The sequence below is a fragment of the Pongo abelii genome, chromosome 5, assembly GCF_028885655.2.
Source record: "Pongo abelii isolate AG06213 chromosome 5, NHGRI_mPonAbe1-v2.0_pri, whole genome shotgun sequence".
NCBI classification, from domain to species: Eukaryota; Metazoa; Chordata; class Mammalia; order Primates; family Hominidae; genus Pongo; species Pongo abelii.
This window is the reverse complement of record NC_071990.2, coordinates 36,752,393-36,767,844: the sequence shown is the minus strand read 5'-3', so window position 1 is coordinate 36,767,844 and position 15,452 is coordinate 36,752,393. Positions and strand designations below refer to the sequence as shown.

Here is a 15,452-nt window from a genome sequence, read left to right as displayed (position 1 = left end):
CTTTACAAAAGAAAAATAAAAAATGAGCTGAGTGTGGTGGTGCTCTTCTGTAGTCCCACCTACTGGGAAGGCTGAGGCAGGAAGATCACTTGAGCCCAGGAATTCAAGGCTGCAGTGAACCATGATTGTGCCACTGCACTCCAGCCTAGGTAGCAGAGTGAGACCCTGTCTCAAAAAAAAAAAAAAAAGAAAAAAGACATAGAATTTTATTAAGGAGAGTAATCTCGGTCACATTCAAAGTTCTGGAGTGTAAAAGCTCCGAAGTTCCTTTTTTATTACAGGCTACCCACCTTTCTGTTCTGAGACCCCTCAAGAGACATATAAGAAGGTGATGAACTGGAAAGAAACTTTGACTTTTCCTCCAGAAGTTCCCATCTCTGAGAAAGCCAAGGATCTAATTTTGAGGTATTAGAGAACATCCCTCCACCTTCTTTCTCAGCTTTTTAATATGAATGATTCCATTTTTTTTTTAAACTTTTGTTCTCCTGAATCTGCTTTCTGTTTCCTCCTATTCCTCTCTTTAAACAAATAACAAGGCTGTGCATGGTGGCTCACGCCTATAATCCCAGCTTTTTGGGAGGCTGAGGCAGGGGGATCACTTGAGCCCAGGAGTTTGAGACCAGCCTGGACAACACAGCAAAACCCCACCTCTAAAAAAAAAAAAAATTGGCTAGGCGTGGTGGAACCTGTGGTCCCAGCCACTTGGGAGGCTGAGATGGGAGGATCCCTTGAGCCCAGGAAGTTGAGGCTGCAGTGAGCCATGATTGTGCTACTGCACTCCGGCCTGGGTGACAGAGTGAGACGCTGTCTCAAAAAAAAAAAAGAAAGTTTTTCTTTTTCTGAAGAGACTGCTTGAGATGTGCTGAAAGGCCTCTGTCTTTTCCAGATTCTGCTGTGAATGGGAACATAGAATTGGAGCTCCTGGAGTTGAGGAAATAAAAAGTAACTCTTTTTTTGAAGGCGTTGACTGGGAACATATCAGGTATATCCATATAAACACTTTCAGAATTATTTCAGAAAGTCTCTAGTTTACTTAATAATAATTTGGAAGGACCATCATTGGCAAGCCAAGTAAGGGAAGAGAGCTTCTTAGAGATTTAGGGTCTTTTCCTGATTTTCATTCATGGTGAAGATTGGGCGTTAGGTTTTTTGTCAGCCATGTGTCATTGAATATATTGAATCTAGGAGTTATTTACAAAGTGAAGTGAACTTTGTTTTTTGAGGTGGAGGGAGCATCTAGGAAGCGTATTACCCTTTACCTAGAACTCAGCAACCTCTTAGGGCCCACCAGCGGGACTGTTCCTGCCCACAGGGTGGAAGGTATCACTGGAACATAGAGAAGGGAGAAAGGAGTGGAGGAAAGATTGGAGGGGTGAAAGTGGAGAGGGAAAGGGAGAGTGAAAATTGTTATGGTGGGGGTAGTAGACTACGGCCAACAGCCGTGAGAGCCTAGACCACCTGCTGTAGTCCAGACCTTCTCATTCAGCATTCATTGGTTATTAAATAGAAGGTGAAGTTTTCATTTATTTTATAATTGTGTTCTGATTTGCTGCTTGTGATTTTTTACCTTTGCCACTTTTTTAGCCATCCTACTTGTTGGCACCTCCAGTGGAAGAAGGGCCAGAGCCCTACACAGGGGGACATTTAGAGGTTCAGTTTCCCTTTTTAGTAGACAGGCCAGGCCATGGGTGGAGTTGCACTAACTTCAGGTTTTAGTTATTCTTACCTTTCTTTCTAGCTATGAATGATTGAGTTATTTTTTTAAAATCATAATTTACTTTGGCTACAGTCAGTTGGCTTGGTTGGTCAGTGTTTATAAGTTTTTTCAGAGAAAATAAATGCTGCCTGCCAGTGAAGAGTCTTCTCATGTCAGACCAGGAGTCTTTTTTGGAGAAAGACTTGATTGGTATGATCCATTTGATTACTAACTTAGTAATTTTTGGCATGTGTATTCTTGGCAGAGAGAGACCTGCTGCAATATCTATTGAAATCAAAAGCATTGATGATACCTCAAACTTCGATGAATTTCCGGAATCTGATATTCTTAAGCCAACAGGTAACACCACCAGCATTGTCTCCTGCTGCCTTATAAGCACATTATTTACCCCCAATTTTGGGATGATGTTTACAAATCAGAGTAGTGAACATGGAGAGGAATTTCATTTCTTCAGGTTCTTTGTAAGTACTTTTCCAGTTCTAATGCTGGGTAGTGGTGAAACCTTGGTGAATGGAAAATGAGTATCAGCTCCCATGTTTAGACTGCTCAACTGGGTGAGTAAGTCACAAAAATCTGTTCTTTTGTTATTTTCTAAGTGTTAGGTAATCTGAAATGACAGGAATGGGAAAATAAAACATTAAAAAATTTGTGAAGAAATATGAGATTTAAAGAACATGAGCAAGAAAATGTAGAAAATTCATAGAGTGAGGCCATGCGCGGTGGCTCACGCCTGAAATCCCAGCACTTTGGGAGGCCGAGGTGGGCAGATCACAAGGTCAAGAGATCGAGACCATCCTGGCCAACATGGTGAAACCCCATCTCTACTGAAAATACAAAAATTAGCTGGGTGTGGTGGCGCGCGCCTGTAGTCCCAGCTACTGGGGAGGCTGAGGCAGAAGGACTGCTTGAACCCGGGAGGCAAGGTTGCAGTGAGCTGAGATGACACCACTGCACTGCAGCCTGGCGACAGAGCAAGACTCTGTCTCAAAAGAAAAAAAAAAAAATTCATAGCGTGAAAAATAAGCTTTCCCAAATAGAAACTGGTGTGTTCTTCAGAGTCCCGTCTTCAGCACCGTGAGTAGTCCATTGGAGGTAAGGCAATGAATCAACTCTCACATCTATTTCTTTCCCAGTGGCCACAAGTAATCATCCTGAGACTGACTACAAGAACAAAGACTGGGTCTTCATCAATTACACGTACAAGCGCTTTGAGGGCCTGACTGCAAGGGGGGCAATACCTTCCTACATGAAAGCAGCAAAATAGTACTCTTGCCACGGAATCCTACGTGGAGCAGAGTTCTTTGTATAACATCATGCTTTTCCTCTCACACTCTTGAAGAGCTTCCAAGAAGTTGATGGAACCCACCAATATGTCATAGTAAAGTCTCCTGAAATGTGATAGTAAGAGGATTTTCTTCCGTAATGCATCTGAAAAACTGTAAACAAAGACAACCGTTTCTACTACATCGGCCATAAACAGCTATCCTGCTTTGGAAGAGAAGCATCATGAGCCAATTTGATAGGTGTTTTAAAAATAACTTGAGTTTTCCTAAGTTCATCAGAATGAAGGGGAAAAAGAGCCATCATCCAACATTATTGAGATTGTCGTGTATAGTCATCGAATATCAGCCAGTTCCTGTGATTTTGTGACACGCTCTCTGCCAAGCCCACCAAGTATTTCCTTTATAGCTAAAAGTTCCATAGTACTAAGGAAATAAAGCAATAAAGACAGTCTCAGCAGCCAGGATTCTGGCTGAAGGAAATGATCCGCCACCCTGAGGGTGGTGACGGTAGTTTCTACCCATACCTCAGCCTCAGGCGAGTGGCTTATAGCCTCCATTCATGGTGCACTTTATTTATGGTACTAAGATAAAGACTGTCAATCCATTGATGTATCTCCTCCCTGTCCCCCATCTAAAATACCCATGCTGCTTTTCTGAGTGTTGATGGGGGTTACCAGCTTGATCTACTGTTGCTCTTAGAAGGCCCAGAAAGTCTTTGGGCATTGCCAAGGAATCCCGGATTATGTGGAAAACCCTCACTTTCTTTTCATGGCTGTACCAGAAGATTCCCTAAGACAGATGTTGCCGTGGACCAGCAATACCTGCAAGTGCTGCCAGCGGGAACTCAGTTTATTCCCAGGAACCTAACGAGGAGAGCCCAGGCCTAGGCAGGAGGCCTGGAACCCTCTTGGCTAAGGTGCTGTTCCTGTTCCTGCAAGGTCTCCAGAACCCCTTTGGAAATGGTGAAGGAACAGCCCAATAGAAGTACAGAGCCAGCTGACAAGTCCTTGTAAAGCTCACTCCTCAGTCCTTGGCGCAACCATGTTTTGTCTTCTCTCTTGGTATTTCTTCTCTCCCAACTTTAGCCATTTTGCCTTGGAATCATGATTACAATTTTTTCCTTTGCAGATGCCTTCCTGGGGGATACTCCTCCCCACCCTAAAGGGTCGCCTGCAATTTAGGCGGATTGGGTCTCTCTGCTGTGGCGTTCTCTCTTGAGAGACCCTCTGAATTTTAGCACAAAGTGCCTTCTGTTTCACAGCTGCCACCACCTTTAGAGGAATTACGTCAGAAAAATGTGGAGGCTCCATATTAATGCATTATTTTAAAAAAAGTGTTGATAACTCTTAAAGCATCATTTGCACCTATGTGGGAACTTTGCCAGTTGCAGAGTATTGTGGCCGAGCTGCAGCTGGGAGCCTGCTTTCTGCCAGTCTTGAGGTTGTGAAGATCAGCTTTGAAAGGAAAGGATGTCCTAGCTTAGCCATTCAGAAGAGAAAAATGGAATATCAGAGTTACAGTTGTCAGTGAAACTGCTTTGGGTTTTAACCTCTTAAGAGGAAGAAAAAAGGTTAGGGAAGTCTCAACTCTGGATGAAGGTGATGTGTTTGCCTCTCAGTCTTTCATTCATAGCCTGCTAGTGAAAAGGAAGTAAATGAGATTCTTTGTGTGACTTTGTAGTCTCTTTGTATTACCAAATAGTTGGGGGTGTCGACTCCTGTGTGTTTTGCAAGAATGTGTGGTAAGCCTGGGTAAAGAGAAGGAACTGCGGTGTTGGGAGAGTCTTTGTGTTGGGGAGTGGCAGGGGATGATTTGTTTCAGGGGAAAATGCCCACATTTTAACTTCTGAATAAACTGTGTAAAAACAGTAGTGGAAATATTGGTGTGATTTATTAAACTGATAAGAACAGATACTGCATTTGATCTTAGCACAAAGGCCGAGAAAGGATTGTGATGTGATTTAAAGCAAATAGTGGCATATAACTTAGAGGCAGAGTGCTGATGGCTGCTTTTAACCCCTTTGTCCACAAACCATTACAACGCCTAATTTCGAGTGTTAATTTCAAAACTGTATCACCATCTTCATGCAAAGTGCTTTTCCATTTCAGGGAAGCTGGGACTGACGTTTGTTCTTAGGAAGCTAGTCTCCTGACTCACTGTCCATATGAAGAGACTTCTCTTGCCCCGACTGCATGTGCTTCTTCCACCCACCTCAGTGTTGCAGGGCAGTGGGCCCTCCCCTCACAGTAAGGCCAAGTGCACATCCTGACAAAAGTGCTGTCATCTGGTGGACCTTTTGTACAGCCTTTTACAGCCCAGCCGCATTTTTTCCCAGCCTGCAGTCAATGAGGAACCTCATGAGCTCATAAAATGGAATTGTTGGCTGGGTGCGGCGTCTCACACCTGTAATCCTAGGACTTTGGGAGGCCGAGGCAGGGGGATCACAAGCTCAGGAAAGATTGAGACCATCCTGGCTAACACAGTGAAACCCCGTCTCTACTAAATATACAAAAATTAGCCGGGCATGGTGGCACGAGCCTGTAGTCTCAGCTACTCAGCAGGCTGAGGCAGGAGAATCGCTGGAACCTGGGTGGCGGAGGTTGCAGTGAGCTGAGATCGTGTCATTGCACTCCAGCCTGGGTGATAAAGCGAGACTCCGTCTCAAAAAAAAAAAAAGATGAAATTGTTCAGCCCTGTGTCCATCAGAGCAGGGTTCTGTCTCTGAGATGTTGTATACTGGAGGAGTCCCATATGCCTCACTTGTTAGCCCCTTTCTGGGTAGGGAAAAGCACCTCAAGGAGTCCAGAAGGGAGGGGCAAAGACCAGCTAGAGTAGAAACTGCAGGCAGAGGAAGCTAAATGCAGCCAGAATGGGTAATGTCTTTCTAAGGCTTATGAATCCTAAGAAACATGTTGGGCAACACTGGCTCAGTGTCGATCCTGTTTACAGAAATTCTGTTTCCTACTCTCATTGGGGTAGTTAGAAAATTGCATACTAAAATGAAACCAAAATCATATCATTCGTTGTCTCCCAGTTCAGGAATGCATCACAATGTTCTTTAGTACCTGTTTCTTTTTAGCTGGCTTGGTTGATTGGCATTTATTTAGTACTCCTCTCCCCTGCATCTAAATTACCCAGGCTGCTTTTCTGACTGTTGATCGGTGGATACCAGCTTGATCCATTGTTGCTCTTAGAATTACTTTCAAAGGGCTGGGCATGATGGCTCAGAGGCCTTAATCTCAGCACTTTGGGAGACTGAAGTGAGTGGATCGCTTGAACCCAGTTAGTTGAAGACCAACCTGGGCAACATGGCGAAACCCTGCCTCTACCAAAAATACAAAAAATTAGCATGGTGGCACGTGTCTGTGGTCCCAGATGCTCAGGAGTCTGAGGTGGGAGAATCACTTGAGCCTGGGAGGTGGAGGTGGCAATGAGCCGAGATTGTGCCACTGCACTCCAGCCTGGGTGACAGAGTGAGACTCTGTCTCCAAGAAAAAAAAAAAAAAAGGTCAAAAGTAAGATTCACATGAGTTCCTTCAGGATTAATACTCAGGTTCTGCAAAACAGATTGCCAATTTGAAAACTCATCTGTACGGCCTAGTAAGAGTCCCCCTCTGCCATCAGTTGGTAATGCTCTTTGTCAGAATTATTTCCTTGGAACTTTTTTAGATCGCCTTGTCCTGGTCCTCCTGGGCTTCTGTGTAACCCAAGTGGTGTTTTTAATTGAATTCAGAAGGATTCAGTGAATGCTATTTTCATTTCCTACAGAGCATATTTCTCTGGAATGATCCATCAAAGCCAACACTGACAAAAACGGCCTTCGTGATGCTTTTTCACGCACATTTTCAGAGAAAAAACACCTTGCCCAAGCAACATTCAAGCTCAGTTCCAGGCAGTCTGGTGAGGCAACAGATCAGTTTGAGAGAATTCCCACCAAGTGGCTTAATGAAATGTAGCATCACCTTATTTACATTAGTGTTGATGTGACGATGACAAGCCAACCCAGAGTTGTGAGTAGCTTAGTGAAGCATCCCAGAGATGTTTTTATTTAGGCAGCAGTGATTGGGCAGAAGGGAAAAAAGTGAGCAGTCCAGGGTTTTATAGGCTGGTCGGTGTGCTCCTGTGTTGTGGTGGAGGCATGGATCTATGAATAGATAATTACTTTTGTGAAGAGCATAAGGAACACTGTAGTCACTTTGTTTCTCACTTCCCCACTTTAATCCATGCTGGTCTGGTTTCTGCCTCCTGTGTAAAACATGCTCGTATTTGTTATCACTCCTGTAGTCACTGGTGTTCTGCCATATCCATTGGGTTCCCCCTTCAGTCCTCATCTTAATCTGCTGCATTCACACTGGTAACCTTTAAAACAAACTCACTCTCCTCCCAGCTCCCTGACTTCCTTCTTACTAGTTCCACACTTAAATGTTGGTGCTGGTGCCTTTGCCCTCTTCAGTCGTGTGATGTCTTGGTGATCTCCACACTGTGGCTTCACCTGCCGCCTTGGTAGTGACGTCTTCGAAGACCCACCTACTTTTGTTTGTAAGATGGAGTCTTGCTCTGTCACCCAGGCTGGAGTGCAGTGGCGCAATCTCGGCTCACTGCAGCCTCTGCCTCACAGGTTCAAGTGATTCTTCTGCCTCAGCCTCCCCAGTACCTGGGACTACAGGCGTGTGCCACCATGCCTGGCTAATTTTTGTATTTTTAGTAGAGATAGGGTTTTGCCACACCTTGGCCAGGCTGGTCTCAAACTACTGACCTCAAGTGATCCACCCGTTCGGCCTCCCAAAGTACTGGGATTACAGGCGTGAGCCACCGCGCCTGGCCCAACATCTTTATTTCTAATTTTACTTTCTGCTAAAAAAAACAGACACACAAATTATAATATTTTATTATAGAAAAAGCATCCCAAATACAGGATTTCGTAAACACTGGTAGGTGAACAAGTGCAATTTTAAAAGTAAATACAAAGTAGAGGCAAAACCTACAAGCATTTTGCCTTCAGAAGAAAATGTAATGTTCTCCTGCACTAGTGATCCCACCCAGAACACAAATGTGGCTCCATCTCCCATGAAAGCATCATATTTGCTTTCTGAGCTCAGTATTCCCATTTCAATAATTGCAAAGTGATGGCAAGAAGTGGCATTGAATACATTACTACAAACCCTTGACTTAAAATATTGAGACAGGGTCTTGCTCTGTCATCCAGGCTGGAGTGCAGTAGCGTCATCATGGCTCACTGCAGCCTCATCCTCCTGGGCTCAAGCAATCATCCTGCCTCAGCCTCTTGAGTGGCTGGGACTACAGGTATGCACTACCATGTCCATGCCTGGCTATTTTTTTATTTTTTTGCGTTGCCCAGGCCAGTCTCAAACTCCTGACCTCAAGTGATCCTCCCACCTTGGCCTCCCAAAGTGCTGGGATTACCGGCATGAGCCACTGCACCCAGCCAAAACCTTTGATTTTTTTTCTTTTTTGAGACGGAGTCTTGCTCTGTTGCCCAGGCTGGAGTGCAGTGGCATGATCTTGGCTCACTGCAACCTCTACCTCCCGGGTTCAAGCAATTCTCCTGCCTCAGCCTCCCAAGTAGCTGGGACTACAGGCACTCGCCACCACACCAGGCTAATTTTTTTGTATTTTTAGTAGAGACGGGGTTTCACCGTGTTGGCCAGGCTGGTGTCGAACTCCTGACCTTAGGTGATTTGCCAGCCTCGGCCTCCCAAAGTGCTGGGATTACAGGCGTGAGCCACCACGCCCGGCCAAAAACCCTTGCTTTTTAACTTCGATTGACACTTGACTTAAAAAAAATCCTCCACATCTCACTTTATGACAGTGTACATTAAAGCCTGTGGTCTGAATATCTGTTTTACTTAGAGGGGGACCCTTTGGGACACTTATCTGCAAACACATCTAACCTTCCTGGGCTTATTCCACAGTATTTTCATAAACCTGTATATATTAGGCATCACACTGTTCTCTTGGGATTTAAAGTAGTACTGGGTACTGCATATTGTGCAGTAAATCTGGCTTGCTTTCTTAACCTTTTTGCTGCCATTCTTTCAAATATTTTTCCAGGGCTTAGGGGAAACCATTAAATGATCTGACTTATTTTAACACTGTCATCTTGCCCTCCCTCCAACTCCTAGTGGCAAATGTTTCCTCATCAAAACAGCGTGCTATGATGCAGATACAAACTCAAGATTCTAAACTTCAGATTCGGGTTAATCTTGGCTTGCCGATTACTCTGGCCAAAATATCAACAGCCTGGCTTACTTATTTAGGCACTCAGAAGAAAACACCAAGCCCAAGTTCCACCTTTTAAAAATTACAAATGCCTCTTACCCATCTAGCCAGTAACCAACTCTGAAGGGGGTGACCTCAACCCAGCCCTTATTTCTGTGAGGTCCTGCTTTTGCAGAATGGCCTGCCCCTGGGACTGGAGCAGGCTTGGGTGAGCTCCAGGTGGAGGGTGATGGGAGGGGCATAGAAATAAACCTTCCTCTCCACCAGAAGGAACCTGTGATCCCAGCTTTTCCTTCAGTCACCACCACCTCATGACACTAGAAAGCCTACCGTCACAGATTTCCAGCTTACTCAAACCCCACAGGTTGGGGTCAAATGCATGTTTACCTAATTTGGGGGAAAAAAGACTCAATCTTGAAAGCCTGAGCAAAGTAAAGGGTTACACACAGGACAGTGTCAAGTATATGCCATACTTCATACCTGGCATTTTCCCTAAGCAAGAACTAATTCGTTTTCATTTTTAAGTGTTAGCTGTAGCATGGTTTACGCTTAAATGTTAACAATACATAAGCTGTGTAACAGAAGTTATACATACTTATGGAATATACAAACACTAGGTAATTCAAATTTCCTTTGTAATGGCATGGAAGTCTACTGAGAAGCAGAAAAGAAGCACCATTTAACAATTATCTGGTCTAGTCAACTGGTAGTGGGTATAAATGTACTGGTAAGGTCAAGGCCAAACCTGACCTCAAATATGAGCCAATTAGTTTCATAGAGATAAAATTACCTTCTAGCTACAAATAATCCTAACCCTTAATCCAGGCCATTGGCCTTCCAAATGGATGCCGATAGTCATCAGGTGGGGGATAGCTCAATTTAACCACTTACTACATTCTAGTGAAGAACAGAGCATTAATTTCCACAGTGATGCTAGTCACATGCAGAGAACGTAAGAACACTTTTTCAGCCCTGGAAAGAGCTTTCAACATCTACCTGGCTTTTATCTTTGGATGATTATGACTAGGACAGTCATTAAATGGAATCGAGTAGCCTCTTCTACACAGGATGAGCATCCCAAATCCAAAAATCCAAAATCTGAAGTGCTCCAAAATCCACTTTTTTGAGTGCTGACATGATGTTCAGAAGCCTTTCAGATTTGGGGTGCTCAACTGTTAAGTATTCCAAAATCTGAAAAAATCTGAAACCTGAAACCTTTCTGGTCCCTAGCATTTTGGATAAGAGATACTCAACCTGTATTCCAGTCAGCTTCTACCACAAACTGGGAGATAATCCCAAAATACTTATATCTGGCTCTGGACTCTAAATTTAGCCATACTATTAATAGCCATGGAGACGAGGAGGGAAGGTGGTTCAGCACTGTGGGGGCTGAGGAGGGTCATCTTGGTGATCATGCACTGATAACAGAGCTAATAGATCAAATAAAATGACTGGGCTTAATTTCCATTCAGCTCACCCTTCCTTTGGGGATGACATTGGTATAATATTCCTACCCAATGTGTGAGCAGCTATTAGGCTATTTCAAGAACCAAAATAAACTGATATCCAAAAATCCCATGGTATGAAAACATACAGAGAAAAATCCTGCAGTAGGACAGGGACTGTGCAGATGATGCTTCCCACCCAGCTTCACTCCATATACCCCATGCTGGCACTCTTTTAAGTCTTTCTGTTGAGAAACTGAGCAATTGTAAGCAATTTCTGTCCTCATCTTGAAAGCCTTTAAGCCATATCTAAGGTCTCCTAGACATATCCACAGCAATGTGCTGCTCCAGAGTGTTAGACCTATGGTTTCACACCAGATTCCAAGCCAGGATAACCCAATTGGCCTGATTTGGAGAGGTTCTTCTACTTGCGTTGTGAGTTTCTTCCAAATGAATCATCCATTTGTTTAAACTCCAAAACCTTGAAGCTAAAAAGGTCTCATCAACATTGTTATTCCATTATCCTTCCTGCCAAGGAATCTGTGTGGTTTTGAATTGTTCACTGCATTAATGAGACACAAATCTGAATTTAAGCTCTTAAGAATTTCCTTTTGGACATTCTGAACGAGACCCTAGTTCTTTCCAGATGCAGTTTGGGTGCAGAGGCCACCAAGAATGGCGTCTTCATTAACCTCTAATAAGCATCCGATTGGTGCCTGCTTTTAGAAGTTAGAGATTGTCACCTTTTAAGTTTGGTCCCTTTGCTACTAAGCAATTTGCCTGGTATAAAACAAGACAAAAACAAAACCCAAGAACAGAGTATAAAGGATAAGGACTGCTTTGCTAAACACGAGGCAACAGGAGTCTTGACTTCCTTTCCTGCTTTTGCAGTTACAAAAAGACTCAGTGAACAGCACCAGACCCAAATTTTTCAAGTTACCAGGGCTGCTGCAAAGATGGTAGCTAATTACCAGTGAGTATTTCTTCATCCCCTGCCAGAGGCACGGACTTACTGAAAAGGACATATGTTAATTATGGCAGAAAGGAAAAGGATAGGGGAGAAGCATGTCTCCTACTCAAGGTGAGACAAATCATGAGGGAGGGCTGGCTGCAGGCATCCCAGGTGAGATGGGCTCCAACAAGGCGTAGACCCACAGCTGGCCCTAATCCTGAAAGTCGTTAGAAGCCATCTGAGAAAGTGGGGCATTTAGCCGGTCAAGTTCATCCACTTGGGGTGGGTGATGCATTAATATCTCCTGGTCCTCCAAGACATCATCTCCAGCAGCTACCAGATTTGTGAGGGATTTGCTTCGAACACACTGGAAATCCACATGGCGACTCTTCCCTTCTTCCTTTTCCCATGACATCTGGATGAAGGGGCGTTGTACGTAATTATAGATGACTTCAGACCGGCCGCCAGGCCTTCTCTTAATTTTTTCTTTACAGGTAGGGTAACCTGCAACAGAAAAAGGCCATTCTCATGACTAACAAATTGTGCTCACTCTGGTGTCCATACTTTCTCCTTCCTAACCACATCAGTTTTCTCCCAAAATCACAGCATGGAAAATACGTGGGAAGTGACCAGTCCCAGCCCCAGTCACCTACATGTTCACTTCCTTCCTGGTCAGATTAGTAGGTCTTGTCCCTAGAAGGGACTAATCTGAGAAGTAACAAGAATTCTGTCCCTTCTAATGGAAAGAGGAGAGAAGCCTCTTACTAGTTCAGGAACCTGTTGTTGCTGGCAACAATACCATAGAAGAAAAGTCCTGCCAAGGCATGGCCACCCTAGTCCTCTTAATTCTGTTGCTTAGAGGGCATACTATATGAGAAATAGTTAAGGAAATGTGGAATGTTTAGCCTAAAGAAAAAACAGAGATGCTGCCTAAAATATGTGAAAGGCTGTCACATGGAAATGGGAAAAAATAGTCAAAGTAGCTTCAGAGGCTATTAACTAGAAGGCAGGCAGGAGAGGGAGGCCGTATCTATTAAATATGTATGGCAGAATGTTCCAATGGTAAAATAGTTTGATGGGTTGTTCTGGGAAATGCACCTAACAGACAAGGGAAAGACTGAGTAGGAGGAGATTTAATAGATAATCTCAAAAATGTCTTCCAAGGCTGGGCACTGTTGCTTACACCTGTAATCCTAGCACTTTGGGAGGCCAAGACAGGAGGATCGCTTGAGTCCAGGAGTTCAAAACCAGCCTGGGCCAGAGGGAGACCTCATCTCTTAGAAAAAAGGTTAAAAAAAAATAAGGGAGCATAGTGGTGCGTGCCTGTGGTCTCTGCTACTCGGAAGGCTGAGGCAGGAGGACCACTTGAGCCCAGGAAGGTAAGGCTGCAGTGAGCCATGATTGTGTCACTGTACTCCAGTGTAAGCAGAAGAGTGAGACCCTCTTAAAAAAAAAAAAAAAGTCCTCCAACTTTAAATTCAACTTAAATCAGACACAATGAAGCTTTGACGGGTTCTGTGGGCAGAAATGAGGTAACAAGAGTAGCAAAGCACAAGAGTCAAAGAAAGATCCACAAAGTCAAAACAAAGATCCGGGCGCTGTGGCTCACACCTGTAATCCCAGCACTTTGGGAGGCCGAGGCGGCGGACCACCAGGTCAGGAGATTGAGACCATCCTGGCTAACACAGTGAAACACCATCTCTACTAAAAATACAAAAAATTAGCCAGGTGTGGTGGCGGGTGCCTGTAGTCGCAGCTACTCGAGAGGCTGAGGCAGAAGAATGGCGTGAACCCGGGAGGCGGAGCTTGCAGTGAGCAGAGATTGTGCCACTGCACTCCAGCTGGGCAACAGAGTGAGACTCTGTCTCAAAAAAAAAAAAAAAAAAAAAAGATCCACATAGGAGAGACCAAATGACTTTAGCACTCTCCAGGAATCAGTCTCTTGAGAGCCTTCCATGGGGACCACAGGTTGGGACCCACTGCTCAAGATCATTCAAAGTAGTTCTGTTAATATATTCAGACATTCCTCAAAAGTATGGAATAATCTTTTTTTTTTTTTTTTTTTTGAGCCGAGGTTTAACTCTTACTGCCCAGGCTGGAGCGCAGCGGCACAATCTCAGCTCACTGTGATCTTCGCCTCTCGGGTTCAAGTGATTCTCCTGCCTCAGCCTCCCGAGTAGCTGGGATTACAGGCATATGCCACTATACAAAAATACAAATTTTGTATTTTTAGTAGAGACGGGTTTTCTCCATGTTGTTCACGATGCTCTCAAACTCCTGACCTCAACTGATCCGCCTACCTTGGCATCCCAAAGTGCTGGGATCATAGGCACAACAAACCGTGCCCGGCCGGAATAATCTTAAATTTTGAGTCCCCAAGCTATTTTTTCAGAAGGACCCTTCCAGATGCCAGAAACATCTTCACCAAGACTGGTGGCAGAACGACGCTCTCATCTAGTGAGCCCACAAGCCCTGCTGTATCTCCCTACCACTGTCCTTTGCCCTCACTGCTCTTTATCCTGAAGTAGTAAACTCGAACTTGTTTCCGTGGCTGCTTTGAACCATTTTCAACTGGAGATAAAATGAAAAGAAAAATGAGGACAAAAACAGGAAACTTCAAACTTGAGTAAGAATGTGGTTTTCATGTATGCCTATTTTCTAGGCCCTCTGGAGGCTAAATTTTGAGGATGTAAGCTGTGGCCATAGACCCAACCTGAATGTTGACTGGGATTTTTTTTTTTTTTTTTTTTTTTTTTACCTTCAATTCCAATGCGAATGTTTTTTAGGCCCCGTTCCTTTAACACTGTTTTTGCAACATCCCTATTCTCAATATATTTGAAGAATCTGTAGAGCTTGGAGCTATAAAGAACTGAAAAATAAAAAATATGGGGTTAGCCATGGAGTAAAGACCTAAGAGGAAAGAGAGAAGCTAACAGAATCAAACTAATAAAGGATATACTTGACTGCTAATCCCAAATAATCCAGATGGATCAAAGATTAAATGTTAAATAATACATAAACCATAAGAGAAACTTTTATAGTCTCAGGGTGCGGACTTTCTGGGTACAACATTAAACCTAGAAGCCATAAAAGAAAAACTGATGATTTTAGAAATACAACATCTCTGCATAGCCTAAACCATTTACCAAAGCTAAAAAGACAACTGAATGAGAAAATATTTGCAACTCATAAAAGGCTAATTTCCTTAATTAGAAAGAGCTGCCACAAATAGAGCTTTCACAAATCACTAAATAAAAAACTAACAATCTGATTTTGTAATGGGCAAAAGGCACAAACACTATTAACAAAAAAAGAAATTACAATGGCTCTTGCAAACTAAAAAGATTTTGGCTGGGTGTGGTGGCTCACACCTGTAATCCCAGCACTTTGGGAGGCCGAGGCAGGCAGATCAGTTGAGGTCAGGAGTTGGAGACCAGCCTGGCTAACATGGTGAAACCCCGTCTCTACTAAAAATACAAAAATTAGGCATAGTGGTGGGTGCCTGTAATCCCAGCTACTCGGGAGGCTGAGGCAGAAGAAGCACTTGAACCCTGGAGGCAGAAGTTGCAGTGAGCCAAGATCACGCCATTGCACTCCAGCCTGGCCAAGAGAAGGGAGACACCATCTCAAAAAAAAAAAAAAAAAAAATTTCAGCCTCACTCATGAAATAAGAAATGTAATTAAAACTCATGCCAATCATGAGATTCTGCAGTTTTTTTTACCTATGAAGAAAGTAGCAAAGATAAAAGTTTTAAAAACACTGTTTTGGGGCCAGGCACAGTGGCTCACACCTGTAATCCCAACACTTTGCAGGG

At 43.8% G+C, this 15,452-nt stretch overlaps 2 protein-coding genes and 1 pseudogene across 6 annotated transcripts in view; 1 reads left to right on the top strand and 2 right to left on the bottom strand.

Moving 5' to 3' along the window:
- Nucleotides 1-15,452, top strand: part of STK38 (serine/threonine kinase 38) — a 73,833-nt gene that overhangs the window by 49,256 nt on the left and 9,125 nt on the right. For 2 of the 4 annotated variants that reach the window (XM_009241764.4, NM_001132623.1), the window contains 4 exon segments: nt 282-405; nt 887-982; nt 1,962-2,056; nt 2,851-4,870. In XM_009241764.4, coding sequence (XP_009240039.1) covers nt 282-405; nt 887-982; nt 1,962-2,056; nt 2,851-2,981 — 446 coding nt within the window. In that variant the 3' untranslated portion in view covers nt 2,982-4,870. 4 annotated transcript variants of the gene reach the window in all.
- Nucleotides 4,803-4,949, bottom strand: LOC112134113 (U2 spliceosomal RNA; annotated as a pseudogene).
- The window catches only part of KCTD20 (potassium channel tetramerization domain containing 20), a 47,146-nt gene continuing 39,566 nt past the window's right edge, over nt 7,873-15,452 (bottom strand). For both annotated transcript variants that reach the window (XM_054557434.2, XM_054557433.2), the window contains exons 5-6: nt 14,396-14,506; nt 7,873-12,141 (exon numbers count right to left, since the gene is read on the bottom strand). In XM_054557434.2, the coding sequence (XP_054413409.1) occupies nt 11,849-12,141; nt 14,396-14,506 (404 nt within the window). In that variant the 3' untranslated portion in view covers nt 7,873-11,848. The remainder of the gene's footprint in view (nt 12,142-14,395; nt 14,507-15,452) is intronic.